A 27,436-nucleotide genomic window follows, 5' to 3' on the forward strand; every position below is an offset into this window, starting at 1 on the left:
AATCCTATTCACGCATTAACATGAGTGGCAAGTGATATCTGGATTGATCTTGGACCTCCTCCAGGTCGACGCAGCCTCAAACGAGTCCCCGGCACGACACATAGAACATACACACTGGGGAGACAAAGGCGGCCTGGCATGGTGTTGGCCACACGAACTCCCTCACGTGCTGTGCCGGGCTTCATACTTGCATGCTAACCGCACTTGCCTCAACAGTCTCTTAAAAGGCTACGCAGGGTGTATGTGTGTGTGCAGGAGTGAGTGGGCTCCTCTGGAAGCCTTACTTTTCTGTGAAGAAGGACCATTGCTTGAATCGTTTCCTATTACATATATACACAAAAATCGATTTCAAGCAGTGTCATTGATGGTTGTGCGTTGAGTTTTTGTTAACGGCCACATGGGGGTTGGTGGTGGTGGTTCCGTGTCCCTGCGCATGCTGGTGAGCAGGTTCTTCTCGCTGGAGGATGAGCCGCGCTTCGCCGAGGAGATCGACTACAGCGCCGAGAGCCTGGACGAGCAGGAAGGCGGAGAGGACGATGTCGCCGTCGCCGCCGCCGCTGCTGCTGCGCCAGACGATAGTGACGAGAACCGGTCACCACACGTGCACACCGGTCGCAGGGAGTACTGCTAGAGGCGCGGCGGGTTCACGACCCCTCGGTCACTCTGCGGTGCTGGGGGTGGGGGGTGGTGGCTGGCTGTCTTGCTCCATAAAGAAAGCCGCAGCCGAGGTTTATTTATAAAATTGGTAAATGTTGCTTGGTTCGTAAGTTTATATTTTATTAAGGAAATGATTGTAATTTTTTTTAGTGTGTCCAGAACATCATTAAAAGCAAGAAATGTGTACTTACAGGGTAATGCAGAAAAATTACAGTTTCAGGTTAATTGTAAAATTCTAATATATTTTGCTAACTCATATAATTGAAATATACTCATGTTATTGATTGCATCTAAAAAATAGGATGCACAATAATGGTGTTGAGACAAAGTAAATACAACTGACACTAAGCCACAACGGTGGCTTATTACAGAGCATTAACAAAAAAGACTAGGCCACATTATGATCATTACAATTATTTCCATAGTAAAATGTTGTTCACATCTACAAGCAGTAATTGGAATGAGATACTGTACTTCAAAAAATATTTGGCAACATGTGCAGAGTGTGGGCCCGAGAGCTGTGCATGACAGTGCTTTAAAATCCCATCTCGTGCCTCTGGAGAATGCACTAAAAGGAGCATAGTGCTGTCATGTATAGAGACGTGCGCTAACGACAACTGAATCTCACTAAAAGAGGTTAGTGTATCCGAGACATTTTAAAACAGATGCCACTTGAAGCAAATTGCAAATAATGTGCATCAGACAAGCGGCCCTCAGAATTCGCCACTCAAAACCAAATCTGTAAAGCAATGGGGCACATTTCCAAGACATAAATGGTACGTTTTAAGTCATTGAGGAAACTTTGACAGGTGTATAGATGGTTTCATGCTCGCTTTAATTGCCATAATATGCTGTACATAGAGGCTGTAAGCATCCCAGAAATATAAAGTTAAAAGTACATAACTGTCTTCTTGCCAAAATATATTTACAAACCAAATGAAGGGAAGGAGGAGCAAATTATTTTTTTTGTTCATGCTTCACTGAACATGAAATAACGTGGTTGTGCATGCTGAGAAAAGCATACAAATGAGAGGCATATCTTTATAGAAAATGTCCAATTTAAGAGAGATAGCAGAAGTCACTGAAGCCTTTAAATCATACGCAGGTTAATGCTCATTAAAATCTTCAAATTAATAAGAACCTACAGGCTTGGATGAAACGGATCCACATGAACACACAATAATTGCACCGATAGTGCATTTGCCATTCCCTGCACATCACTCGATGGCAAGGCAAGTTTATGATGACTATGATTCATCCTTTACATTTAGTTGAAATGGAATACTTTTGGTCAATAGCACTTTGTGCGAGGTGCATGCGGCACGCTAGCCCAGGGTACTCGTATGTCCCAGTAAAGATTCTTTATTTTGCATGGTGTCCTCATCTTGCCAGCTGCCCAAATGTTCAAAGCCCCAGGCAGCTGCGTACAAATCAACACCATATGAGGGTGCACCCTAATTTATGGAGCAGGCACATCATTCGTGACTGTAGCCCTTGCAGTGGGATGAAAGCAATCGTATAATTATAGTGGAAGTGTTACCTGCCGAGCACCAGACATGGAAAACAATTTAAAGTTGTGTGATTTTGGCAGGCAATCAATACTTTTATCAAGATTAAATTGAGCTCTATGCAGACACACACACACACGTGTTGTATTTACAAATTTTCGTACAACTTTTGCGCACACCGTTCACTCACTTGAGCCTCTGTTGCGCCATGCAATCTCTTTACGTGGAAATATGAAGTAATATTTGTCCATTTTTTTTATCTTCTCCTGAATTCTCCTAGGAGGTTTCCGTTGGCTGTGCTAATGCTGGAAATCTGCCGTGAGAAAGGAATGGAATGTTTAGTGCAGCTGTAGCCCTCCTTGTAAAGCGTTTCCACTCAAAGCGTCATGACCATCAGTTCATTACTGCCGCCCATGGCAAAAGGCTCGTGCACATCTGCTCATTTTTTTATGAGGATGCTTGCAGACGGCTACATGACAGCTCTTGAAACCACTTTCCTTACATTACTTGACCTGACCTTATTTGTTGTTATGCTTAGGGTCTGTAACTAATTTAACATTGAATGTTCTTGAGTCAATTTTTATGTCGAGAATCAAAAACTGACATATTACTGCACTTTGTATGCATTCATGTTATCAAAACCGCAAAGTTTGGGGATGGTAAATATTTTTAAAAACACATGCATGGTAACAAATAGTGTATTAGATAGTCTATGCTAGAGGCAACGAGAGACTTTTTAAAGTCCAATTACATGATTCAGAATTTAGTAATTCATATTTTTTCTTGAGGGAATATGCAATATTATAGATTGCCCAGTGGCTCATGTGCTATCTATCATTCCCCGTATTTTGGTTTGATTGCAGCCCTCCATAGGGAAGATAAATATTTTTACTTGGTCTCTGTTTTGACGTGGTTCTCCCCCGCACTGGAGCCGAGTCCGATGTTACACCTGGTACCACATCTGTTCACACGAGACAGCTCTGTTCTTTATAACCTCAGAGGTAGTAAGGGTAGGGTACACCGCTGCCTCTTTGCATTATCTTTGCTTTCTCCCAACGTCGAGAAAAGTTGGGAAAAGCAGGTAGCACATTTCCAAGCAACACTTGCATTTACAGCCAAATTTGGCATCTGTCTGTGACTGCCACCATAATAAAATTCTTGTTATTCTCATTAAATGAGTCATGTAAAACGAGAGCCGGGGGCAATTATTTATTTACCTACTTATTTATCAACTTTTTCGTTAAGTGGTTGACATTTTGCACCCGCATTTGGAGATTTGTGGTGCAGTGCAACATTTGGAGGTTTGTGGTGCAATGTGTTTCTATGTTCTGCAGATTTACAAAAGGAATGCACCGGTCGGTATTCACAGATACAGCTCGATTCAATGTCGCGTGTGAAAAATAACATGCAGTTACCCCCTGGTGTTTGCAGAGATACCGTTTTCACAACTTTGGAACTGAAACTACCGTAAATAGGCAAATAAATATATGGGCTAACAACTTGAACTTGAGGCTAGACGATCCCGGGCCAATGCTTATAGTGGCACAGCACTCAAGCGTAAACCCACGTGAGAGAGTTGGGGTCTCACTCCAGTTGCCTAACTTTGGCCGAACGGTTCTGTAGTTTGTGCCCAGCTATCTGCTGCAGGTTTCTAACAACCACCAACGGTTGCATTGTCATTCACTAACTTTTGTATATATCGTGTTTGCAGCAATGTCTGCCTTTGCCGCTGTAAAATGCACAACATTCGAGGGCATTTGATGATGTAAAGTAAGTTCGGTATGGTTAATGTCGATAGTCGTGTAGTTGTATGTGGAGGAAAATTGTGGGCTTCTAATCCCTGTTGCAGGGATGCAAGGTGGTATGCAAGCAATCACATGTGTTGGATGGATCACTTAAATAACCCTGGTTGTTTCCCTCCTCTGTTCTGTAAGCATCAACTTTAGAGCAACTTTGTTTGGAGTCCAGATTTACTGGTGTGAGCTCAAGCAAGGTGATGGACAATTGATCTGCGTTTAACATTCATGCATCAGTCGTTTGAGTCAGATTTCCTTATAACATTCTGTACTGGTCGGTGGTAACTTCTGATTCGAAAGAACGTTAACACCGCTGTTGCAAATGTATGTATTGCATTTTTATTCAAACATGATGGTGGATGGTTCGGTTCATTTCTTATGGTTTTGATTTAGAAACCCTTGGTAAGGTCATTCAAACATTTCTCTGTAAAGCATGTGTAAAACTTGGAATACACACACATTATACATCCTATCATTGAAACTCAAAAACTTTCATAATATCAGAAATATGCAAATATTGTCAATCTCAAACCATGGTATTAAATAATACATCTAATTCCTTGCTGCTAAATATATTTGCATGCCATTTACCGTGCTTTAAATTTAATCAGAATGTGATATTTAGGTTTGTTACATCTGTAAAAACGGTTGTGTTAATTGAGTTTTGTATTTTCTTGCACACGGTTGCGTCAAGAGACGAGACAAAATTACCATCGGCTGATGAATCGTGAAACGATCTGTTTTTCCCTAGTTACACTGACATTTGTTTTTTTTCTGTGTTGTCATAATAAATGCAGAGAATTTCACGATGAAAATGCATGTATACAAGATGAGTAATTCTCCACCTCTTGGTTGTAAAACATTCACAGCTTGGTCAAGTTGCTTGGTGGCAGCCGTTAGCTTTAAATTACCTGCTGTGGTGTTCCAGCCATTAATTTCACGGTGTCTAATTCATCAGCAGCAGCCTTTCATTTTCGAAGAGATTTTTTTATTTATATTTTCTTTATATCGGATCAAAAATGTTCTCGTGTCTTTGATATGTTCTGTGCAAATGAGTTGTGCTTCAATAAGGTACAACAAAAGTGGTCTTTTTATTTTTTATTTATTTATTGAATACCTTTTACTCTTACAGCAACCAAAATATTGTGGCTCTCTATCACGCGGGCTACATTAATGGGAAAGCAAGACAGGGGTGGTACTTTATAATTTAGCATTGATGAATAAAACATCAAAATATAAGTTAACATCAATATCATAATTGTATATGTTGTCTATAGACATGGTGCCAATTATTTTGTGTATACAACTTTTGCATGGTTGCATGACCTTTAAAAAAATGTTTAGTTCAGCTAACTCAAAACAACCTGTTCTTTGAATACAGAATTGTATCTTTCGTCACCCTAAACCGTATTTTTGTTCACGATCAAAGGTTCCATAAGTTGCTGGATAATTATACCCAAAGTTGGAAATTTAAGAGCAGGTAATGTCAGAATCTCGATTTTTGGCAGTTTGTGATGATTGATTATTTACAATAAATATGTCGTTTTTGTTTAATGATTACATATATACACGTAAGTTTATGAGGAGATAACTTTTGAGTGCCTCGTATCTGGCCAATTATACTGTTTTTCTCCTCTCCTGCTTTGTGCCCGAGTTAAGTTTACCGTCTAAAAAAAGCGCATCTTAATTTATGTTCTTACTATAATGCATGCTATTGCAATGCAGGATTGGTGATTCAGTGTTATTCTCGCAGCCGTATAGTAACGTTTTCAGAATTGTAGGTCTTGTTAAAATCTCATCTACAGACTGTAGTTGCCTGTAAAAGAGCACCTAGACAGGTCCAATAATATTGGCTCTTACAAGCTTCCCAGTGCAGTGCTTTTGTTGTAATCGTGCTTTCGCTATTCACGAAGCAATCCGTAAAAAGTTTTTTTTGGGTTAGATCGTGTAAATTTACGTGCTCTCACCCAAAAAAAACCCTCATTTGGAATGCTTCATGAATGGATAATATTGGTTTTGAAAGCATACGTGTTCATGAAGTAGTGTTCTTCCAACCGGTTATATTGTAGTGTCCCTCACACAGGGTGGTTGTTGAATTCCACGGATGTAGTTTTACGTTTTTGTTTATGTAAAATGTGTTCAAAGCAACCATATTCACCACATTGTAGGTGTATGTTGATGGATGGTCCTTGTGAACCCTCGATAAATAGCAAAAATGTCCCACGTGTAGGACACAGAATCCGTCTCCAGCAGAGCTCATGCCTTCACAAGTCACGTCGGTGCTGACCCCTTGATTGTTATAAACGCTGGATATGTTGCATGCACTCGTGCATTTTTATTCTCCCCTTTTATACTGTCATGTGGATTCTTTCTACATACAGTTGTGTACATACTTCGCTGTTGATCCGTTAAGTGCTGTATTTTGAGTTTTTGTACAGCCATATGTTATGGCAGATCACAAATTGTAATGCTGCACAGCTTATCATTTGCCTGTGTTTCAGTAATTAATCTCGTGCTCAATAAAATATATGAAAAATTGTTGCATGCTGTAGTAACACATTTATTTGCGCATTATGCATTGCTCCAGAATTGCTTAAAACCTTAGCGGTTAATCCATCAACAGCAATCTATATGCGTAATATTAATAACTTGGGCAATGGACTATGCATTTTATTATATTATAAATGCGGCGGCTGCTTCGGGATATTAAACCTGCATTGTCACATGACTAGATGACATGTTTTTAATGATGGATCAGAGTTACCTTTTGCAAAACTCTTTTCTTGAGCCCATTTTAAAGATAGCTTACGAATGAGAACAATATGAAGTTGTAAGAAGAGCAAGATAACTGGTATCATTCATGTTTGCCAAGTTCGGTAAACATACTTAATTGCATTTTTCCATTTAACCTGTAAGCTCCACAACACTGATGTTGATGTTAAAATTAAGGTACAAATACCACGCTCAATTTGAAGAGCCGTTTTGAAAGCTTGATCTCATGGGACTGTCACGGTTCAGTGCCCAATGCACCTATGGTAAATTAAGTCATAAATAAGTATCCTCTATCCCTTTGCAAAACAACTGCTAGGATTTTTTCTCTCCAGCAATCACAACAAAAGCCAAGGCAACAATACTAATACATGTCCTCTGCTTTTTAGTAGCATACCAAGAATAGAATTACATCATGGGACCTCCTTTGCCAGTACCAGAGGACGCCTTTTGGCGTCCTCTGGTACTGGCAAAGGATCGAAAGAAAGCTGTCTCTGGTGTGGACCAATCAGTTTCAAAGACAATGCATATATTATCAGAGTATGTTTTTTGTTTGCATTCTGACCACAACTATTGTGGTTAATGCAGACATGGTTCCTTGTCAAATGTTTCAGTTTGGTGTTTTAACATCTTAACACCTGTTTTATTGCCAGAAAAAAGGGAAACCTATTCTCAAGAATAGAATTGATATAATTTGTAAATACTGTACTCTTTATAACGTCTGGGTTTTCTTCACACAAAAAAGCAAACAAACGGTATTTTAAGGACTTGTGTTCGTAATGCGCACTTATGGGATAGGAACATTTAAAGTACGAGGTGGCCTGTGTGTTTTTATGATTACATTGCACGTTGTGCTGCTTTAGGTGATTCGCTCGCGTTGTTGGTCCCTTGTGCTCTGTGTCACATTAAAAACAGCAGGCCCTCTCCCATCACCGCCACTTCAGCAGGAGTAATTACAGAGCCATACCTTCATCCCTTCCTCCCACTCGGACGGGAAACTCCTTTGATCGCCAATGAATTCATGCCAGCAACACATGTATGCATGCGGACAGGTGTGTATAGCATGCACGCGTAGTGGATGTCGTGTATGCAGGGTAACAATATATGTTTACATACTGTACATGTAAAACTAACGTGACTCAATTACTGTAATGTTACATGTCTACATTTGTTCTATAAAAACTAATGTCAGATCAAATATTTGCCAGAACATTTTGTTCTAATGGGTGACAACAATTATAAGTTCGTGTGGGCAAACCCAGGCATACAAATAGCGTTATGAAGCTGACTTATTTGCGCAGCCAGCTGATATGTTGGATTTAAGCCGCTGGTTACGTGTCTTGATTGCTACATTATACACTTTCTCGTCTTCAAGGATGTAACCTCAACGTAGTCTGGAGGCTATGACTGCATTTCGTTTTTCACAGTTGTGCTGCGTGGCTCTCCGATGTGTTTCCGGGGTTGTACCGCGTGTTGTATTGCACGATGCCTGACGTTTCATTCAGGGAACCAACGAGAATGAATTCGGTTATCATAAATCGCATAATTGAGGAAAGAGTATCCCATCTTCTTGGTTCTTTCGGTAAAGTCACGTAGAAGGGAAATAATAAAATAATAAAAATAAAACAATAAATCTGGCTAAGGGAAGTTTACTACGTGACTACCGAAAGAACCAAGAAGATGAATCCCTGCAGTCACGAAAGCTTTAAATCGAAAAGTATCCCATCTTTTGAATTTTGTATTGTAGGCTCAATGCAGTATACGGCACTCACAATTCCCGATATATTGACTGGATTTGCCTTCTTAAATCTAATTATATCGCGAGACGTGCGTTACACACCAACCTGAAATATGGTCGTGGTCACATGCTCGTGTGAGCTTGGACGTGGATGTTAGTGCTGTTTTTGGTGAGAAAAAAAACTAAAACGAAATCCAAAGATGCCGTGCAATTTCCAGTGACGGTGATAATATAAACACCTGGGGTAAAAGTGATAAAAAAAAATGTCAACATAAAAAAATGTTGCTTGGAACCATAAGTGTGTCAATACCTTAGAGAAATAACGCAGTGCAGGTGAGATTTTTTACACATTCCGTTGAGTGTATTTTGAGAAGACATAGGAACAGGCTAGCTCTGTCTCTTTGCAGTTCATAATATATGTGAAACAAGGATCTCTCCCTTCCTAGAAGCTACTTACAAACATTGACATCAATTAGCAAATGTCATGCTTGGGACTGTGCAATTGACCTAACGACCTCCCGCACACGTGGAAAACTACGTTGGGTCTCGCCTTTGCAAAGTGTATGCAAGGCAAGCATATTATTCCCCTGTGTTCTGAGGTTTAATTTTGAAATGCAAATGTGTGTTGAATTAAACATTGCATGGCTTTTATTATTATTATTTAAAAGTGTGTTGTTTTTATTTTTTTTTAATTATTTTTCTGGGAGGAATATATACTAAAACATTCAAAGGACTGCACCGCGATGCATTGGCCTGTCAGTCATGGATGCATAGTCACCATGCAGTAAGCGGTGGCAATTGCTTGTGGAAAACAAGTCCCGTGCTTTGTAGTAAACTTCCCTTAGCCATATTGCCTAAAGGGAACTAAATGAATAAATAAATCAAGAGCAAGAACTGCAATTTCACTTTGTATCGAAAAGCACATTATTCAGGGGCATTAATTTCACCCTCACGTGGGTCCTCACCAGCGTGGTACAGTCCTGGAGCTTGGCCAATGGCAGGGCTAATGTTTTGTTATAAAAGCAATTTACAAACCCACGTCTGTCGAATACTGAAGGGAACGGCCATTCTTTGTCTTTGACGTTCTGTGAATTTTTTTTCTTCTTAGAAAATCTGCTATCAGCACTGTCGTTGTGTGTGCATCGACCATCTGTGTCCCTGGCGACTCCTGGGTATTCATGCACAAAATAACTCTACCATGCTTGGAGCCACATTTTCCTTTCCCGGTTCATAAAACGCAGCCAAAATTCTCCTTTCGAGGCCCAGCCTTTGGCAACGGTAATGATGAGTTGTATAGGAGCCAGGCCACACGCCGGCTTTCTGCTGGCATCGAGCAAAGCTACTGGATTTTCTGCCAATATGAAATGTTTTGCCATGTAACTGTCATACATCTGTCAATTTTTACTTGTCATTTTGTTAGAATTACACAATCGTAAGAAAAAATATACGCACGATGTCTGGGTATAGAATACTTACGAAGACTCGTCGGTTTCAGTGGCATTTAAATAGACTTTGTTCTCATAAAAGGCTTCTTTCACCCACTATTTAAGACATCCCCAGCGATATGCACACTGGCACGAGTCAATAAACTGTAGGCGTTTTCATGCGGAGAGGAATTGTAAAGCAAAGAAAGAACGGGAACTAGTGTGAGAACCAACCATTGCATTACCACTGGCACCGTACTTCGTGACATTGCAGTGAGACGGGATTATTTCGCAAGCCATACCAAAAGTCAAATGACATTAAATAGTTTTCCCTTACCAGAAATCATCCATCAGCAGCAACGGCCGTGGTCAATCCGCTGCTGGATGGAGGCCTTCCCAAGCTGCTGCCACCTCTCACGATCCGGCGATGTAACATTCCGCCCCAGCACCTGCACACGAGCCGCCGATCTCATCGTTATATTTTCCTCGGTGGACGTGCTTCATTCATTGGCTGCCACTTGGTTCTTATTATAGTTGACCATCACTCACCATGCACACTGAGGGACGTGTCCTGCCCAACTCCACTTGCTCTTCTAAACACTGCACTGCGCTGTGCTTTGATACGCTGTGCCAAAAACAATAACAAGCCACTCACGGTATTGCTTATAATTGAAATGTACGGACGAGGTGAATAAATGTAGTGTTTGTTTAAGGACAACCGTTACTATAATCTGACTTTCAGTTAGACTGGAGGCCCCTCTAGTGCTCCTGACGTGGTCACGGTACAAATGGGACATCTGACTTGTGTGTGATTTTTTTCTGCGTAAAAAAAAACCCATCAGGTTTAACCTGAGAAGTATTGAATCGTAAATATTGGCGAACACGATTCACGAACGGTGTTTTTTTCCACATTGGCACGAGAGCTCGGCAGTTGGGCTGATGTATTTTTTTTTGTTCACATCAGTCATCACTCCCGAGCGAAGCGTCATCACATTTGCAGAAGCTCGTGAGGCTGCTTGGAGCCGACTGCACCAGTGTACGATCCTGCCCTGCATCGCACCATCATTTAGGCGTTTATTGATTCATTTATTTTCACGCCCTGTAAAATGTACCTGAAAGTTATATACTGTACTCTTAGTTCTTTCGGTAAAGTCACGTAGGTAAAAAATTAAATAAAAATTAATAAAAATAAAACAATAAAAATCACGACGTTTCGAAGGCAACACAAGCTTCCGTCTCCGAAACGTGATTTTTATTTTATTTTATTAATTTTAATTTCATTTTTTACCTACGTGACTTTACCGAAAGAACTAAGAGTATGAATCCTTGCAGTCACGAAAGCTTCAAATCTAGAATTATATACTGTATCCATCTTTAATATGTAGATGCGTCCTATTCCATTGTAAATCATTTACCACGCCCTCCCGTTTTGTTAGGATGCAGCAGTTTGACTCTCCACGCCTGAGGTGTTTCTACGTGATAAAGTCCATGCCGTGTTTGCTCATTTCCATGATTGATGTTTACAAAGCATAATTAAGGACTATGGCTCAACATGCACTCACATACCAAATCAGAAGAAAAAAGACCGTGAGAGTATGTTTTTTGTTTGCATTCTGACCACAAGCATTGTGGTTAATGCAGACAAGATTCCTTGTAAAAGGTTTCTGTTTGGTGTTTTAACATCCTAACACCTGTTTTGTTACCCGAAAAAATGGGAAAACCTATGATCATATTTTGGTACTGGCAAAGGAGGTCCCATTATGTAGATGTTCACCCCGAGCTCTCATTACTCTGAAGTGCGTTGTCTTTGTGCTTTGTACGCCTTTTGGCGTCCTCTGGTCTAACACCGTTTGAGACCAGGCTCAAAAGAAAGCTGTCTCTGGTGTGGACCAATCAGTTTCAAGGACAATGCATATATTATCAGAGTATGTTTTTTGTTTGCATTCTGACCACAAGCAATGTGGTTAATGCAGACATGATTCCTTGTAAAAGGTTTCTGTTTGGTGTTTTAATATCTTAACACCTGTTTTGTTGCCAGACAAATGGGGAAAACCTATTATCAAACTTGGGTGAGTTATGTTGCTCAAGATTATGATTTTTTTTCTTCACTCTAAACATCACCGGTTGACATCATGACCACTTTACCTTCTCTGGACAATCAGCTCACGCAAAATGAATTGGTATAAAAACCCGTACATCAAATGCAATATTTATATTTGTATAAAGTACAAAACTTTTAACTGAACAGCAAATCAATACGTAAATTTTAGACAGCCAAATTAGTTTGTATTTTACTATTCCTCAGCAGTGACAATGTGACAAGCTGCTAGCTAATTGATTTTGTTGCTTTTATTCTGTGCACAGGTCTTGTATTGATTGGAGCTGAAGTATGTTTACTTGAGCTGCAGTGAATTTGAAATCATTTAATCAACGCAGCGAGCGCCGTGTGTAGTATGAGCGGGCATAGAAGACTCGGCCCCAATAGCTCAATAAACAAGGCAGAGTACAGAATGATGATGCTGAGCAACCGAGATTCAGAATTGGCCACTTATCTGCCGAGGTTAAACCCTGAACTGTGGCATCAAATTAATGATGCTAATCACGGGTTCTCTTGGAGTAAGTAGTGCACGCTTTTATCATAAATAAGCCAGATGGTTCGCGCAGTATGTTTTAAGCGTGTGAAAGGTGAAGGCGCTAGCATTATCCTTGCTATCGCCACTAGAAGGGGCTTTATGGAGTCCCCTCTTGAGGGTATTTTCGCCTACTCTGCCACGTTAGCTCGACTTTTTTTTTTAAAGAGGTGGCCTATACATCCTTGAAGAGGTGTGAGTACCCACCACACGTGACCTATCAATAGAATTACTGCGGTTGTACCATCTTATGGGATAAAAAGAAAAGGAAATACGTCCCAATGTTTCACCCGGTGACCTCTAAATGTCAAATCCAGTATGCTAACCATTAAACCACAGCAGAATCTTAAGCATGTGTACTAACATTGATTTTATATTCTAACAGTATACATTATCATGCAGCGTATATCTATTTAGCTTATTACACAGTACGCTATTTTATAAGTTATTCAACAATGCAATTTCCCCGTGTCTGCATAAATATTTGTAATGAGTAATTATTTCGCTGTAATGCATGACAAAATAGGAGTTTATCATACATAACTAAAAATCACCCTCATTATGTCTCGGTGATTGCAATAAGTTTGGAACAATTCTATAAAGTGATCTCACTTTCAGGGTAAAGGCAGCAATGTCAAAATTACAAGCAGAACGGAATGTTAATTGCAACAGTTGTCAGATGTGGGAGTAGGTGTGATCCGATATGCACTGTAGGCCTGTGCAGCCCATTGGCACTTCATGGTTACTAAAGTAGCTACACAAACAGGCGATACTATACATAATAAACGTGTGATCAGACTATCATGACAGAAAATAGCTCACAGCCGGCTGAAGATCTCTCAACGCTGTGTTGGTCATGGGTAGGGGTCAGCAGCCTGCGGCTCCAGAGCTGCATGAGGCTCTGTAAGGACTGTTCCCTGGCGTTACTTAAAGACCGCCGTCTCGTATTTACGTGGCATTGTGGCTCTTGAAAGATGAGGTTTTTTTACAGAATTAGAAAAAAGAAACGGCTCTTCTTGTTATTTTGGTTGCCGACCTCCCGGCCATGGGGGTAGTTTATACCGTACATCTCCGCACCCGGCAGTGTGGCTTGATAAAAGTGTGCATCACGTGACTGGGAATCAAACTCAGGTCGCCGTGTTCATTGCGCCACCGCTCTTGCCCCCTCCTTACCCCCCCTTCCCTCCAAAACAAAAATGAATAATTTTACAAATGTCAGATTATCTTTATGAAAGTAACTAGGTTTGCAAATTGCAGTGGAGATCTAAAATGAGTAAATTACTGTTTTAAAATGTGAATGGTTGGATGCTCATGCTTGATCAGAAATGTCAGCTTAACGAATAAGAGTTAAAATCGACTCTTAAAATACCGGATGAAGTGTATTTTTTGCGTGGAATGGTCCCATTCGAATCGATTGTTCCAGTGATTGGAACATGATTAACAAACCAGTAAACGGAAGGGCTTACAGTCACTTTGTAGCTAACAAGTAACCAATTATCATGCAATTAAGCACATAAAACCTTTGGGCATGGCTAATGTTACCGTCATAACGGATGCCCGTACTTTTGTTTCTCATGGATTTCCCTTGCAAAAAGAGTCTCGTTGCGGTGAAAATCAAAGTATTTCATGTTGTTTCATTTAGACTTTGCAAGGGCATATGAAGGCACGACACAATTCAAACTGCATAGCATGTACGTTTCTTGTTTAAAACGTTACAGGGCATATGACGGTCAGGCAGATATTTTACAGGGATGATTATCCAATTTCATTAAAACATTTGTCATATTTACTGTGTAAGTCAGTGGAGGTTGCAGCTTCAGAGGCGGTCGGCTGCTCTCAAGTTTTCTAGCTGACGACTGTGGGGCTCGTCTCAGGACGGTTTCTTGTAATAATATGTGAAGATAAAAACTCAGAAAATGAACACGTCTCACGTCACAAGATAAATCAGCACTGAATACAATTGCATTTTTGGTGCAGTTATGCACCAGCACGCCGGTGCTGTGGTTTGTGTGGTTTGTGTACAGATCGGCCGCAGCATTCGAGTGCCCAGAGAGGGTTGCGGCCAAGCCTCAGGCTGGGGCTTTTCTTCCAAACTCAATTATAGGCCTAAGAGAGAGAGAGAGAGGTCGAGGAAAACGGCGTCAGTCTTGATTTTGTTGTTTCATTTAAAATCCAGAATTTATGCTCATTGTAAGAGCTATTACTTTGCTGTCATGCGCTGGTTAGGCACGTTTGTTCAATTATAAAATTTGTTAAAAATATATTAATAAGACACTGTGGATATTATATCAGCCTAAGGTGGCAATCAGGTCAATCGCTTTATCATTTTGGCTGCTTAAAATAATCAACCGTTGTGTTCTTTTTTGTTGTTGCGTGTCATGTGGATGTTTTTATTTTTCTTCCACCGGAAAAAAGCCACGGTAACACGTGACAGGCAATGATTTACGAACCAAATTAGTTACGAGGCAAGTAACTTTATGCAAATTGATGCGCGGGTCACGACAGGTGTTAATTAAAGAATAGCATCGTTTAATTGTACCGTCACACAGTGATGGATTCAGAGATGGAACTGTGTCCATCAAGCCTTGCGCTAATTGCCATTAATAGAGGCTCGAAAGTTTTCTGGCACGTCACAGTATTTACAATATCTAAAATACAAACATGTGCTTTGCATTAACAGTGTACACAGTTGGTTGTGGACAGGGAAACAATGAAAACCAAACCCATTGTTTTATTACGATTGTTCTTTGTCATCTGGGTTCAATATTGGCAGGATTCCAGATATTCACCAGGCTACTCCAGAAGCCATCGCTGGTTCACCAACCTCGACATTAACATTTAAACATTGATGATGAACTCCCGACCATACAAAATAGGTGTAGTTGCACCACACTAGGTTTATATTTGCTTACGAATACATACAACTGTAAGTTCTATGCTACAAATGTAGTGCTATGCGATGCCATAGTCGTGGTGCCATACAAGGGGTTGAACTTATTGTGTTTTTTTGTGTAAGCTCGGGTTAACCGAAACCCATTTGAGTCGGCTACGGTTCAATAGATTCAAGGTGGGTTTCAAAGGGCCTGTTCTTGTGAATCGTTTGCTAAAATTGTTAAAAACCGGTTCAAATTTGCAGATTTGCCTACATTGCAGGCTGCACGGGAGGTTTACATTTTGTTAGTTTTGATATTTTGCGAGCCATTGTGCAATGTTTATTGCAAAGCAGAGAGATGTGTTTAAATCACTTCAAACGCGATTCTCTCTCTGTGTTGCAGCTTGCAAGCAACTGTGAGATGGAGCTACAGAGAGAACTGTAGATGCAGGGGCACAGAGTGTGGCCATCTCACCGTGTAGCCATCTCACCGTGTGGCCATCTCACCGTGTGGCCATCTCACCGTGTGGCCATCTCACCGTGTGGCCATCTCACCGTGTGGCCATCTCACCGTGTGGCCATCTCACCGTGTGGCCATCTCACCGTGTGGCCATCTCACCGTGTGGCCATCTCACCGTGTGGCCATCTCACCGTGTGGCCATCTCACCGTGTGGCCATCTCACCGTGTGGCCATCTCACCGTGTGGCCATCTCACCGTGTGGCCATCTCACCGTGTGGCCATCTCACCGTGTGGCCATCTCACCGTGTGGCCATCTCACCGTGTGGCCATCTCACCGTGTGGCCTTGTGTTGACTCAATGCCGAGTACTGCAGCTCTGTGTACTCGGCGGCGCACTTAATGACTGATGGGAACACCACTAATGTGCCCACTAGCATTATTGGTTAGAACTGAAACTGGCTGAGGGATCATGGCCATTTTTACTTTTAACACCCCAGCTACAAAGAGCCATATATATTTTTGACCCCCCCCCCCCCATAAAACTGGCTTAAACCGGTAACCGCATCCTCTTTTTTGGGTGTCATTCAAGAGCAACACATTTTTATTTAGATTAGGTTTCAGTTGAACAAAATTACCGGTTAAAACCGGTTTCTGATTTTAGTTCAGTTAGAGACTCTCCGGTGCAACGTCACTTCCACAATGCAATACGCCAGGCGTAATTTCCTGAAACCGATGCAAGTGCTCATTAATGGCATGATTTATTATGGATAGACGTATTCACCCACTAATTAAAATAATAATGTGTTCATTAGCGTGCATGCGTTCATGCATTTAATGTCGGAGCCCGATTTAATTACCACGAGGTTGAGCAACATTAATCAAACTGGGTTTTTCTGTGTGTCAATGTCGGATGTGTCCTACGCTGTTTATTCAATGATTAATAGTTTCGCGTGCATTGTGCATTATTGTCTGCCACCGATGTAGGAAGTGAAAAATAATCATGCTCCTGTAATTTATTTCTCTCCATCAAACTGGTATTTAAAGTCATTCCTGAATGGCCCGCATATGTGTCTGTCTCTCTCCGTGTGTATGTACGATGGCTATGACAAAATCACGTGGAATGCACCCAAATCTCGTCAGGTCCCAGAAGGTAAGAAGGGTTGAGCCTGGATAGTGATTTCGGGCGAGCACCGTGCACAACAGGTGTGTAATAGGCTGTACGACTGTGTGCTACTCAGATCTGCAAGGCACTCAAGATTCTTCGCCACATTCAGGCAGTGCGCCAAGAAGAAGAAAGTCAAAGGATTTATATAGTTACCCCATAAACACATTTTATAGAGTTCATACGCTAGCATTCGGTAAGCACGAATGCTCCTTTGATATGACCAGAATGTTTTTTTTTATGCAACTCGCACATTAACAGTGATGTATTGCACCAACAATGGTTACAGTAGCACAACATACAGATTTATACACCAGCTTGGCAGTAATGAAACACGCTTTAAATATTTGGGGGCATTTAATAGGAATGCTAATTATATTTGAAACTTAAGTGTAATTGTTTTCATACAGGGGCTGTAGCCTGCATCCCATCACATTAATTATACTGCTAAAATATTTGCCAGCCTATCAATATTTCATTACATTTTACGACTCAAATTATAAAAACATTACTCTAAATGTGGAAAGCTATTACGTAATGGGCCGTATGTTTTGTGTTGTTTACTCGGGTTGCAATTCATTCCATTGTAAGCTTCAATGTGTCTACCCGTTCAATGACATACACCGAAATAGCACATATCTGCATGCAAATAACATACCTGAAGCCAGTGCAGTAATCTTACTTTAATTGAATGGGTGAGGCACACGTGTGGTAATAATGCAATAATTGTCCAACTCGGCAGAGGGATTTTGTGATAAACTGCCACATCCAGGTTAATATTAGTGCAAGCAGTGCAGTTTTTGTTCCAAGATTATAAATAAATATATATAAATATATGTTTTTACCAGGAACATGGTGTGCTGACAGAAATATTAAAAAGTTGTAAAACCTATTCTAAGTGAAATGCGAGCCAAAAAAAATAATATATAATTCATTATGTTTCTGGAATGTTGTAGCATTCACTGTAGATATGCAGCACAGTAATAATGTATTCTCAATTCGGCGCGTCTGGCATCTATGTATTTTCTACCATGGACATCTTGTAGTTTGGAGATAACTATAATTTGTGTAGTTAATGGAAGCTTTATTCTTAATATTAAAATGTTTTACTCTGATATGCATGCATGCACGTGTGTCTTTTGTATATTGTATATTGTACACTAGCTGTACTACCCGGGACTTGGATTTACCACACCCGGCCGCCTTTGTCTCCCCAGTGGCGATGTTCACACACCACACCATCTAATTGTTTGAGGCTGAGTCGACCTAGGGGAGGCCCAGGACCGGTTCAAATAATCGTCACCGGTGTTGGCCGTGAGCGGGAATCGAACTCGGGTCGCTGGGTTCGTAGCGCAGCGCGCTAACCACTACACTACAATGCGTTACGCTTCCACATGCGCGGGTCACATGACAGATGTGACGTCACAGCTCACTTGCCATGCAAAAAATAAATGCATTATTGAGCTCCCCCCCCCCCCCAAAAGTGTATTTTTTAAATTATAATTTTTGCATGATGTACAGTCTGGAAAGTACCCACATGGCAAATTTCAAGTTTGTTGCATGTTGGGAAGTACGCTAAACATTTTGAACAGACACATATTCACAACTTTTCCTTTATATTTATGGATATATAAAAAAATAAATGTTAAACCCTTTACTTATGCAAGTGTAATGTAATGCCAGCCATTACAGCAGCCAACACTCATCACAAATCCCGCACTTCTGCTTGGGTAAACGCATTGGTCGTATCTCTTGGGTCGGTTCACAAGAAAAATATTATTTGACATCAGCAACAGTGCATTGCACAATTACGCACTCTTTTTTACTTACCACAGGAGAGGGAAAAATGTCATTGCTTTACATTTAATTTCACACTCATATGTCATTTGCCTCGTGAGGATTTGTTTCTTTTGCAAGGAGAACCCATGGCATTTCCTCAAAATGGTCATCGTAAGGAGGTAGAATTCTGACAAGGATTCTGACAAGGGCAGCCAAGTGTGGAGATGCTTGTTTTAGGAATGAAAAAAAATTACTCGGAGTGTGCTAATGAGATGTTACTTATTTATTTATTAGGCGCCACAGTGGCTTGATGTTATCGCCCTCGCCTGGTATGCAGGAGGTCGGGACTTCGATTCCAACCCTGACACCTGTATACTTGGAGTTCACATGTTCTCCCCGTGGTCGCGTCGATTTTTTTTCTTCGGGTCCTCCGGTTTTTCGCTCCACAAAAAGAAACATGCGTTACGATCATTTAGATTCTTTGGCTGGCTTTTACCTGTGTAGTAACGCTTACGACTCGTTGACACCGGAGTTGGAGACACACTTGTTTATTTGAACACCAACTTTGTGACATACACAATTGAGGGGGTATCGGCCCCCTCACCCGTCTATCTGAGGACACACCTCTAGGCTAACCTTAGCCTGCCTCTGAGTCCTCCACTAATGGGCTAGGGGAGGCTATCTTGGCCCGACACTGGTCAGTCGGGCCCGGTACCCAGAGTCCAGACCAGCACTGGCTCTGGCTCTGGTACCACGCCACTGGCTCGAGCCTGCGCGGTCCTGATAAGGACGGCGTACCAGGGGGAGTCCAGGGCTCTATCTCAGACGTCTTCCGCCTCCTCTTCTTTAGCTAAACATCACTTCCGAGCCCTTCGATACATTCCCCTTTTATACCCAACCCCTCCCTGAGGGGTGGGGCCCCGGGGGATCATAACGACCGAATCGACCCCCCAGGGTGTCTGGCGCGGACGTCGCAGAGGGCACCTGCTTGTGCACACATGTAGCCCCGCCTACTGTGTTTGTTTACCATAGGCTGCCATGCATAACGGGCTCTCTCTCTAACACCCCTACATCACTCCCCCCCGCATAGCATGCAGCCGTCCCGGCTGCCAACATACAAAAATTTGACAATAAAGGTGCCTTCACCCCCTGACCGCGCGTGTGCCTCACTATTTTTGAACAATAACAGGAACCAGAACAAGAACGCAACAACAAGATGAGAAACAACCCGACGCACCCCCCCCCGAATAAATACGAATTCCGTAAAAAAACAGCCTATATACAATCAGCAGGGAACCCACCACGCACACACAACACACGGTGAACCCAACATATGTACATCCGAGGAGCGGGGAACACACCACCCACACAACACCCAATAAACACAACAGCTATGTACACATTTTCCGGCCTCACAACAGTTTGCGCATTTTAGCGCGCGTCCTTGCAGCGGGCCCCTCGCACGGGGTAACCCCGCGTGGCGGACCATCAGGTGGCGACTGTCCGTCTTGGGGTGAGCATTCATCCGACTCCGCGTGACCCTCGGTATCCGCAGGAGGGGTGATCGGGCGTGAGCCCGTCACTCCCGATGCTCCTGAAGGTGGCACAGCCGGCAAGGCATTAGGTGAGAGCGACGGAGACGGACCCAGCGAGTCGGCCGACCCCCCACACGTTTGGCCACGCGCGTGTGAAGTGGGATTGTGTACCGCTGCGAAGGGTTTCAACCTAGAGGGGTGCACGAACCATCTCCGCTTCCCCCACTTTATGCGCACGCACTGCGGACGTAACACCTCCACCACTTCCACAGGGCCCCGCCACGGCCGCACCAGTTTAGAGGAGGTTGCCAGTGGCACCTGGGGGCAGTGCAACCATGCCTTGTCCCCCGGCTTCCACTGCAGTATGTGCGCTCGACTCAATCTGAGGCGCTCATTCGCCTTCTGACGGAGGTCAGAGTTTTGCATTGCAGCATCCCGTGCCTCGGTCAATTTGTCCAGATTAAATTTAACATGGTCAGCCAGATTAGTTTTTCCCTGTGGCACGGGGATCCGCAACTGGGCACGAACAGGCGGGTCTGGTTCTCGGCCGTACATGAGGTAAAAGGGAGAAAACCCCGTAGCTGCATGGGGTGCCATCCGGTACGCCGCCAAGACCCCCTGAATTTGTAGGTCCCAATCCGTTTGCGAGTCCGAAACTTGTTGTGATAACATGGACGAGATGGTGCGATGCAAACGTTCGACCATCCCGTCAGTTTGTGGGTGATATGGGGAGGTCCGAATTTTCTTTGTGCCCAGGAGATCGCAGACTTGTCTGAGTAGTTTACCGGAAAAATTTCTGCCCTGGTCGGTCAGCAACCTCTCCGGAGCACCTTTGTCCAGGACATAACCCTGAACAAAGGCCTCCACGATGGCTGCGGCCGACTGGTTGGCCAGAGGCCAGGCCATAGGCCAGCGTGTAAAATACTCGACACCAGTCAACAAATATCTATTCCCCCTGGGGGTGGCGGGGAATGGTCCCAAAATGTCCAGAGCGACCAGCTCGTTTATCCTGGACACTTTGATCGATTGCAAAGGCGGGTTAGACTCCCGTGCCGGCGGTTTGCGTTGTGCACATTGAGGGCATGATCCCAACAAATCCCCAACATCCCTCGTCATGCCAGGCCAATAAAAATCAAGTTGCAACAAGGCGAGAGTCTTTTGGGTCCCCAGGTGTAGGAGGCGCTCATGAGCGGCCCATACCACCCTACCCCGCAACCCAGTAGGGACCACCAGCCGATGTCGGCGTGACTTCCCGTCCCAATGCATCAGCAGACCTTGGCACATTTCCCATGCGTCGGAACCACCTCTTTTTCCCCCCGCCGCACCGCCAACGCGACGTCGCCACCCGAGGAGGGAGACATCCTCCATCTGGAGGCGCCCCCATTCAATGACGGGCAACCCCAAGAGGGAATCTTTGCCCTGTTGTTCGATCGAATTAGGAACCACTGCATCGTCGTCGTTGGCGGCCGCCAAGACAGGTAGCGATGTGTCCCCTGGAGGCCTGCAACGTCCAGACCCCAGGAGGCATGCACACTCGGAGGCGGTTGGCAAGCGTGACAGAGCGTCCGCGTTGGTGTGGCGAACGCCCTTACGGTATGTGGTTTGGAAATCGTAATCCTGGAGGACCTCCAACCATCGGGACAATTGTCCCGATGGCTGTTGAACCCTCAGGGCGTACTGCAGTGCCGCATGATCTGTGCGGACGGTGAAACGCCGACCGTACAGATATGGGCGATACTGTTGGATGAAATGGACAATTGCCAACAGTTCCCTACGGGTGACACAATATCGTTGCTCCGCTGGAGACAACACCCGACTGCCGTACGCAACCACATGTTCCACGCCGTCAACCACCTGGGAGAGCACGCCCCCAATACCCGTGTTGCTCGCATCGGTGTCGAGCAAGAACGGTTTTGAAAAATCAGGGTAAATCAGGGGAGGAGCGTTTACCAAAGCATCCCGAAGGGAGCAAAAAGCAGCCTCCTCCTCCTGACCCCAGCAAAACCGAACCCCTTTAGATGTTAAAGCATGTAGGGGTTTGGCGATAGTCGCAAAATTAGCGACGAAGCGTCTATAATACGACGCAAACCCAATAAAACTCCTAACCTCTCCCACTGAGGTGGGAGTCGGCCAGGAGCTTACACACTGCGTTTTGGCGGGATCGGTAGAAATACCTGAGCGCCCCACGATGTGCCCCAAATAACGCACCGACTCGCGTAACAAATGGCATTTTTGGGGCTTAAATTTCAAATTAGCAGCCCGCATCTTTAGGAAAACCGCCCGCAACCTCTGGAGATGTTCCTCAAAAGTTTTGCCAAAGACAATGACGTCATCCAAATAAATCAGGCACGACTCCCATTGCAATCCAGCCAAAACCAATTCCATCAACCGCTGGAAAGTTGCCGGCGCTGAGTGTAAGCCCATCGGCAACCGGTTGAATTGAAACAGGCCGTGCGGAGTACGGAAAGCAGTTTTAGGCTTTGAATCATCGTCCAGAGGAAGCTGCCAGAATCCCGAAAGTAAGTCCAATGTGGAGAAGAATCGCGCTCCCGCCAAGGCGTCAAGCGATTCGTCCATCCGTGGGAGCGGGTATGCGTCGGCAACCGTAATTTTATTAAGGCGCCGAAAGTCAACGCAAAACCGCAACGAACCGTCCTGCTTCTTAACCAGGACGATCGGCGCTCCCCAAGGGCTGTTGGAGGGAGAAATTATGTCGGCGGCTAGCATGTCATCAACAGCCGATTTGACATGGTCCTATTCGGCGGGACTCAACCGAAAAGGATTTTGGCGTATTGGCGCGCTGTCACCCGTATCAATATGGTGACGCAGCAGATGAGTGCAGCCCAAATCGTATTTATCCCGACTGAAAACGTCGGAAAATTCCCTCAGTAGTGTCTTAAGACGTTGGCGCTCTAAATTTGACAGGTCCGTCGATCCCGCGCAAAGCGCCTCGAGCCACCCTTCATCGCTGTCTGAATGTGGTCGCGGTGCAGGGGCAGCGCCGACATGACTCGCGACGGGTTCCTCACAGGGCACCGGCGTTGCGTGAGCAAGCACGGTCCCCTGTGGGACCACCACCGTCTGCGAGCCCACATTGAGGACCGCGATGAAGGGTTCTCCATCCCCTCTCACTATGGTCTGGGCCGGGAGTAAATTAGGTCCACTGACCCCGGCCCTAGACGGTCCCAGCAAAACCCCTTGAGCCCCAATGCCCTTAGCGAAGGGCCGCCGAAGTCTCAAAGGAATTAACATTTGCGCCCCCGGAGGAACGCGCACCGTTCTATCTACGAACGCCGGCACCGTCGCGAACGCCGTCCGGCTCGTAGCGGGGGATGGCAAAAACGCCATGCGTCGGCCCGATGGGAGCTCAATGCATCCCTGGTCGATTAATATCCTAATCGGCATTTTGGCCAGGAAATCCGTCCCCAGCAGGCACGGAACCGCCAGCGAGGAGGAAACAAAAATCGGCCCAGATAATTTAATATCCCCGACACAAATTTGGGCTCGAATTTGTCCGATGATGCCAAGTGAACCCCCGTTAGCAGCAAAGAATGGCACATTAACAGGCATCAAAGGACGGCTCTGGGCAGGGAGAATGTTATAAATCAACTCCGAAATAATGGTCGCCGATGCTCCTGTATCGACCAAGATGCGCACCTCCACCCCATCGATGTGACCCACAACGGCCGACGACCCCGACGACGCGGCTACAACCCGATGGGCCAACACGGACCACTGGCTGGGTTCAATGTGAGTACCCAGAGCGGTGCGTGTTGGTGCCATGGTACGCGATATTGGCCCCCCCTTCGCTGCGGTGTTTAAGTGTGCGACGGGCGTGTGCGTGGGCCAAACGTGAGGGGTGCCGCGACTCGCCGGATTATGATGGTGGAGCTTGTGACGAGGGCCGGCGTCCCGTTGAGGTGTCGTCCCGCGCTGCCGAGGAGAGCGGCACCCCGAGGCGACGTGGCCCCGGATGCCGCAGTTGTAGCAGCGTGGAAGCGCTGGTGGCGACGATGGACGTTGTAGATGGCTTGAACCGGCCCGGTCCCCCCGCGCTCCCGCTCCGTGCTGCCGTCGATGGTTGATGGCGCAAACCTCTTCCGCCGGGAGGGTGGCCGCAGCGACGGCGCGCCCGCTCGCCGCCTTGCTGGCCTTCCGTCGTTGAGAGGACAGGTTTGCGTGGAGGAGACGGGCCACTTGGAGGGAGCACATTTCTGCATCGTCCTGTGCGACAATGACGATGTCTAAGTCGTCCGCCAGCAAAAGTATCTTTTCTGTCACCATGGCGTCGATCCCCTCGTCGTCCATTCGTGGAAAGGCTTCCTTTGCCAGCGCCAGGAGGCTTGTACGGTATGCCAGGGGCGACTCCTTCGTCCCCCGCTGGCGATCGTAAAAGAGTTGACGACAGTCCGATGGTGGCCCATACACAGCGGACAGCACTTGCATCGCCTTCCGCAGCGTGGAACGCCTCTCCTTCGTTGCCGATGTTAGTGTGGCGAGGGCGTCGCTGTCGAGGAGTGCTGGCAGTGCTCGGAGAGCCTCGGCGTCTGTCCACTGTGCCATCTCCTGGTGAGCGAGGAAGCGCCGCTGGAAGCCGCCCCAGTCGCCCTCCTCGCCCACAAATTCTTTGAGCTGCGGCAGTCGCTGATGTAAGGCAGCGGCTGCAGAGGACGATCGCGCTCCCTCGTCTCCCTCACTCGACTCAGCGTCGGCCCGAAGCAGCGATGGCATCGCCGGTCGCACCCGTGGTGACGCGGCAGGTACTGTACTCCCGCCGTTGGACGCGATGCTTAGAGCGGCCACGCCCTCAACAGCAGCTGCGGCGATGGCGGGAGTTTCAAAATGTTGCTCCGTTGAAATGGCGGGAAGGCGCTGTGGTTGTTGGCTGCTGTCGCCTCGTGGCGGTCCCGCAGCCCCCAGCCGTGTGATGTTATCGAGCATGGCGGCTGCGGCGTACAGCAGCTCGGCCAGCTTCGTGTGCGCCTGCCTCAGCCCCTCCGTCGACGGCTCCCCTTCCTCCAGCTGCTGTGGCGTGGATGCACCCAGCCCCGGCTGCTCGATGGCATCTTCAGCCGTCTCGGGCTCTCCAACTGCAGCGGTGTCCTCCGCCCCTGGTACTCCGACTCGAGTCGTCCGGCGTGTATCCATGTTCGTACTTTGTTTCACTTCTGACGCCAGATGTAGTAACGCTTACGACTCGTTGACACCGGAGTTGGAGACACACTTGTTTATTTGAACACCAACTTTGTGACATACACAATTGAGGGGGTATCGGCCCCCTCACCCGTCTATCTGAGGACACACCTCTAGGCTAACCTTAGCCTGCCTCTGAGTCCTCCACTAATGGGCTAGGGGAGGCTATCTTGGCCCGACACTGGTCAGTCGGGCCCGGTACCCAGAGTCCAGACCAGCACTGGCTCTGGCTCTGGTACCACGCCACTGGCTCGAGCCTGCGCGGTCCTGATAAGGACGGCGTACCAGGGGGAGTCCAGGGCTCTATCTCAGACGTCTTCCGCCTCCTCTTCTTTAGCTAAACATCACTCCCGAGCCCTTCGATACATTCCCCTTTTATACCCAACCCCTCCCTGAGGGGTGGGGCCCCGGGGGATCATAACGACCGAATCGACCCCCCAGGGTGTCTGGCGCGGACGTCGCAGAGGGCACCTGCTTGTGCACACATGTAGCCCCGCCTACTGTGTTTGTTTACCATAGGCTGCCATGCATAACGGGCTCTCTCTCTAACACCCCTACACCTGTTAAAATAAAAATCGCTTAGTTTTATTCGTATTTTTTGTGATTTGCTTACCTTTCCTCTTTTTGTATTGTTTGTTGTTGTGAAAAATAGCTTTATAGCTGATCGGATTCCTCCAGTTTAAAATAAATATGATTCTGTGACACAAGCAACACAAGAGACCATGCCGCTCGGAACAACGTTGGGATATGAACTCATCACAGGGGGCCTTTAAGCGATTCTACAGTGGCAGATTTGGGCACTTGTAATTGATGAAGATCCAAATAGCCCGAGCACCACCGGCTGATTGAGTAGAATGTTCCAACACGCCGTGCAATCGGAGAGGCACACCCGGGTCCCTCATGATTGCCCAGAGCATGCCAATATGTCCTGTAAGTGAAACTCTCCGTTACCTCTTGAGCACAAGAGGTCAGCAGGAGGTATATCGCTGGACGTGTGCATTTGCAGCCACTATTTTTTTGCGTGTGACAAAGCCCAAGGTGCTTAAGCGAGTAATACCCAGTACATGCGTTTCACAATTACACGTGTTCAATTGGTTGCGGTACAGCTGAAAACGTCAATCCTTCCATTATGCTGTCAAGAGTATGCACAAATCCCCGGCCTCTTAACGGACAGATGTTCTGCTCGCAGGAGTCTTGCCGATAACTGCTTTAAAAAAAGTGCAGAATCTGTATTACCGTAGCATTAGCTTGCGAGTGCGCTGTCCATTGTAAGATCGTTAATCAATTGGGGGGGGGGGGGGTAAATCATTAATCTCTGCCATTCACTCGTGTATTTATGGTGGCCTTTTAATTAAAATCCATCCTCCATTGGCGGTGAATGGAATAGCCAGTTTTGTGCTGGCAGGCTTCTTGTTATTTTAACTGATTGCTTTGCAATGTCTTACCATAAATTGCATATGTCTGGCAACTGAAACCAACTGTGGTGCTGTTTAATAAATAAAGTTTTCGAAAATCTGTGTTAAACTAGTAAATGGTACATAGCGTAAAGTAAACGTAAATGCCAGCGGATGGAACGGCTTGGCTGAGCAGAGCAGTGAATGGGTGTCTTGAGTAACTGCAGCTGGGGCTCATCTTTCCAAGTCTACATCACATCCCACAGATGTGCCCTGCAGACCATACCAAAACACCGGTCAAGCCTGCCGTCTTCCTCAAGTCGCAGCCATGTCTTGATAAACACTGCTCGTTTCTCTCTTGCTACCACACGGCCCTACCAGGACACACTAAGTGTTTTTTGTCCACACCCACCTTTAAGGCAGCCTGGATCCAGAATTTTATTTGGGTCTGGGTCGTCAACACATCAACTGCATCCTCAGGCTGTAGCTGGAGCAGCCGGGTTGGAGCCAGCTTGGGCAG

At 45.3% G+C, this 27,436-nt stretch overlaps 2 protein-coding genes across 6 annotated transcripts in view; one reads left to right on the forward strand and one right to left on the reverse strand.

The window, feature by feature from the left end:
• AGTPBP1 (ATP/GTP binding carboxypeptidase 1) overlaps positions 1-7,137 on the forward strand; it is a 62,416-nt gene extending 55,279 nt beyond the window's left edge. For all 5 annotated transcript variants that reach the window (XM_078862232.1, XM_078862233.1, XM_078862231.1 and 2 more), the window contains one exon: positions 448-7,137. In XM_078862232.1, coding sequence (XP_078718358.1) covers positions 448-631 — 184 coding nt within the window. In that variant the 3' untranslated portion in view covers positions 632-7,137. The remainder of the gene's footprint in view (positions 1-447) is intronic.
• A 12,594-nt stretch (positions 7,138-19,731) lies between these two features.
• On the reverse strand, positions 19,732-24,649 carry LOC144935512 (uncharacterized). The gene is made up of 2 exons (XM_078862239.1): positions 24,203-24,649; positions 19,732-20,388 (listed from the first exon to the last, which is right to left on the reverse strand). Exons 1-2 carry the CDS (start codon positions 24,547-24,549, stop codon positions 20,316-20,318), a joined length of 420 nt encoding a protein of 139 aa, XP_078718365.1. The 5' UTR covers positions 24,550-24,649; the 3' UTR covers positions 19,732-20,315.
• Positions 24,650-27,436: the final 2,787 nt, after the last annotated feature.

Source organism: Lampetra fluviatilis, chromosome 13 (assembly GCF_964198595.1).
Source record: "Lampetra fluviatilis chromosome 13, kcLamFluv1.1, whole genome shotgun sequence".
Taxonomy (NCBI): domain Eukaryota; kingdom Metazoa; phylum Chordata; class Hyperoartia; order Petromyzontiformes; family Petromyzontidae; genus Lampetra; species Lampetra fluviatilis.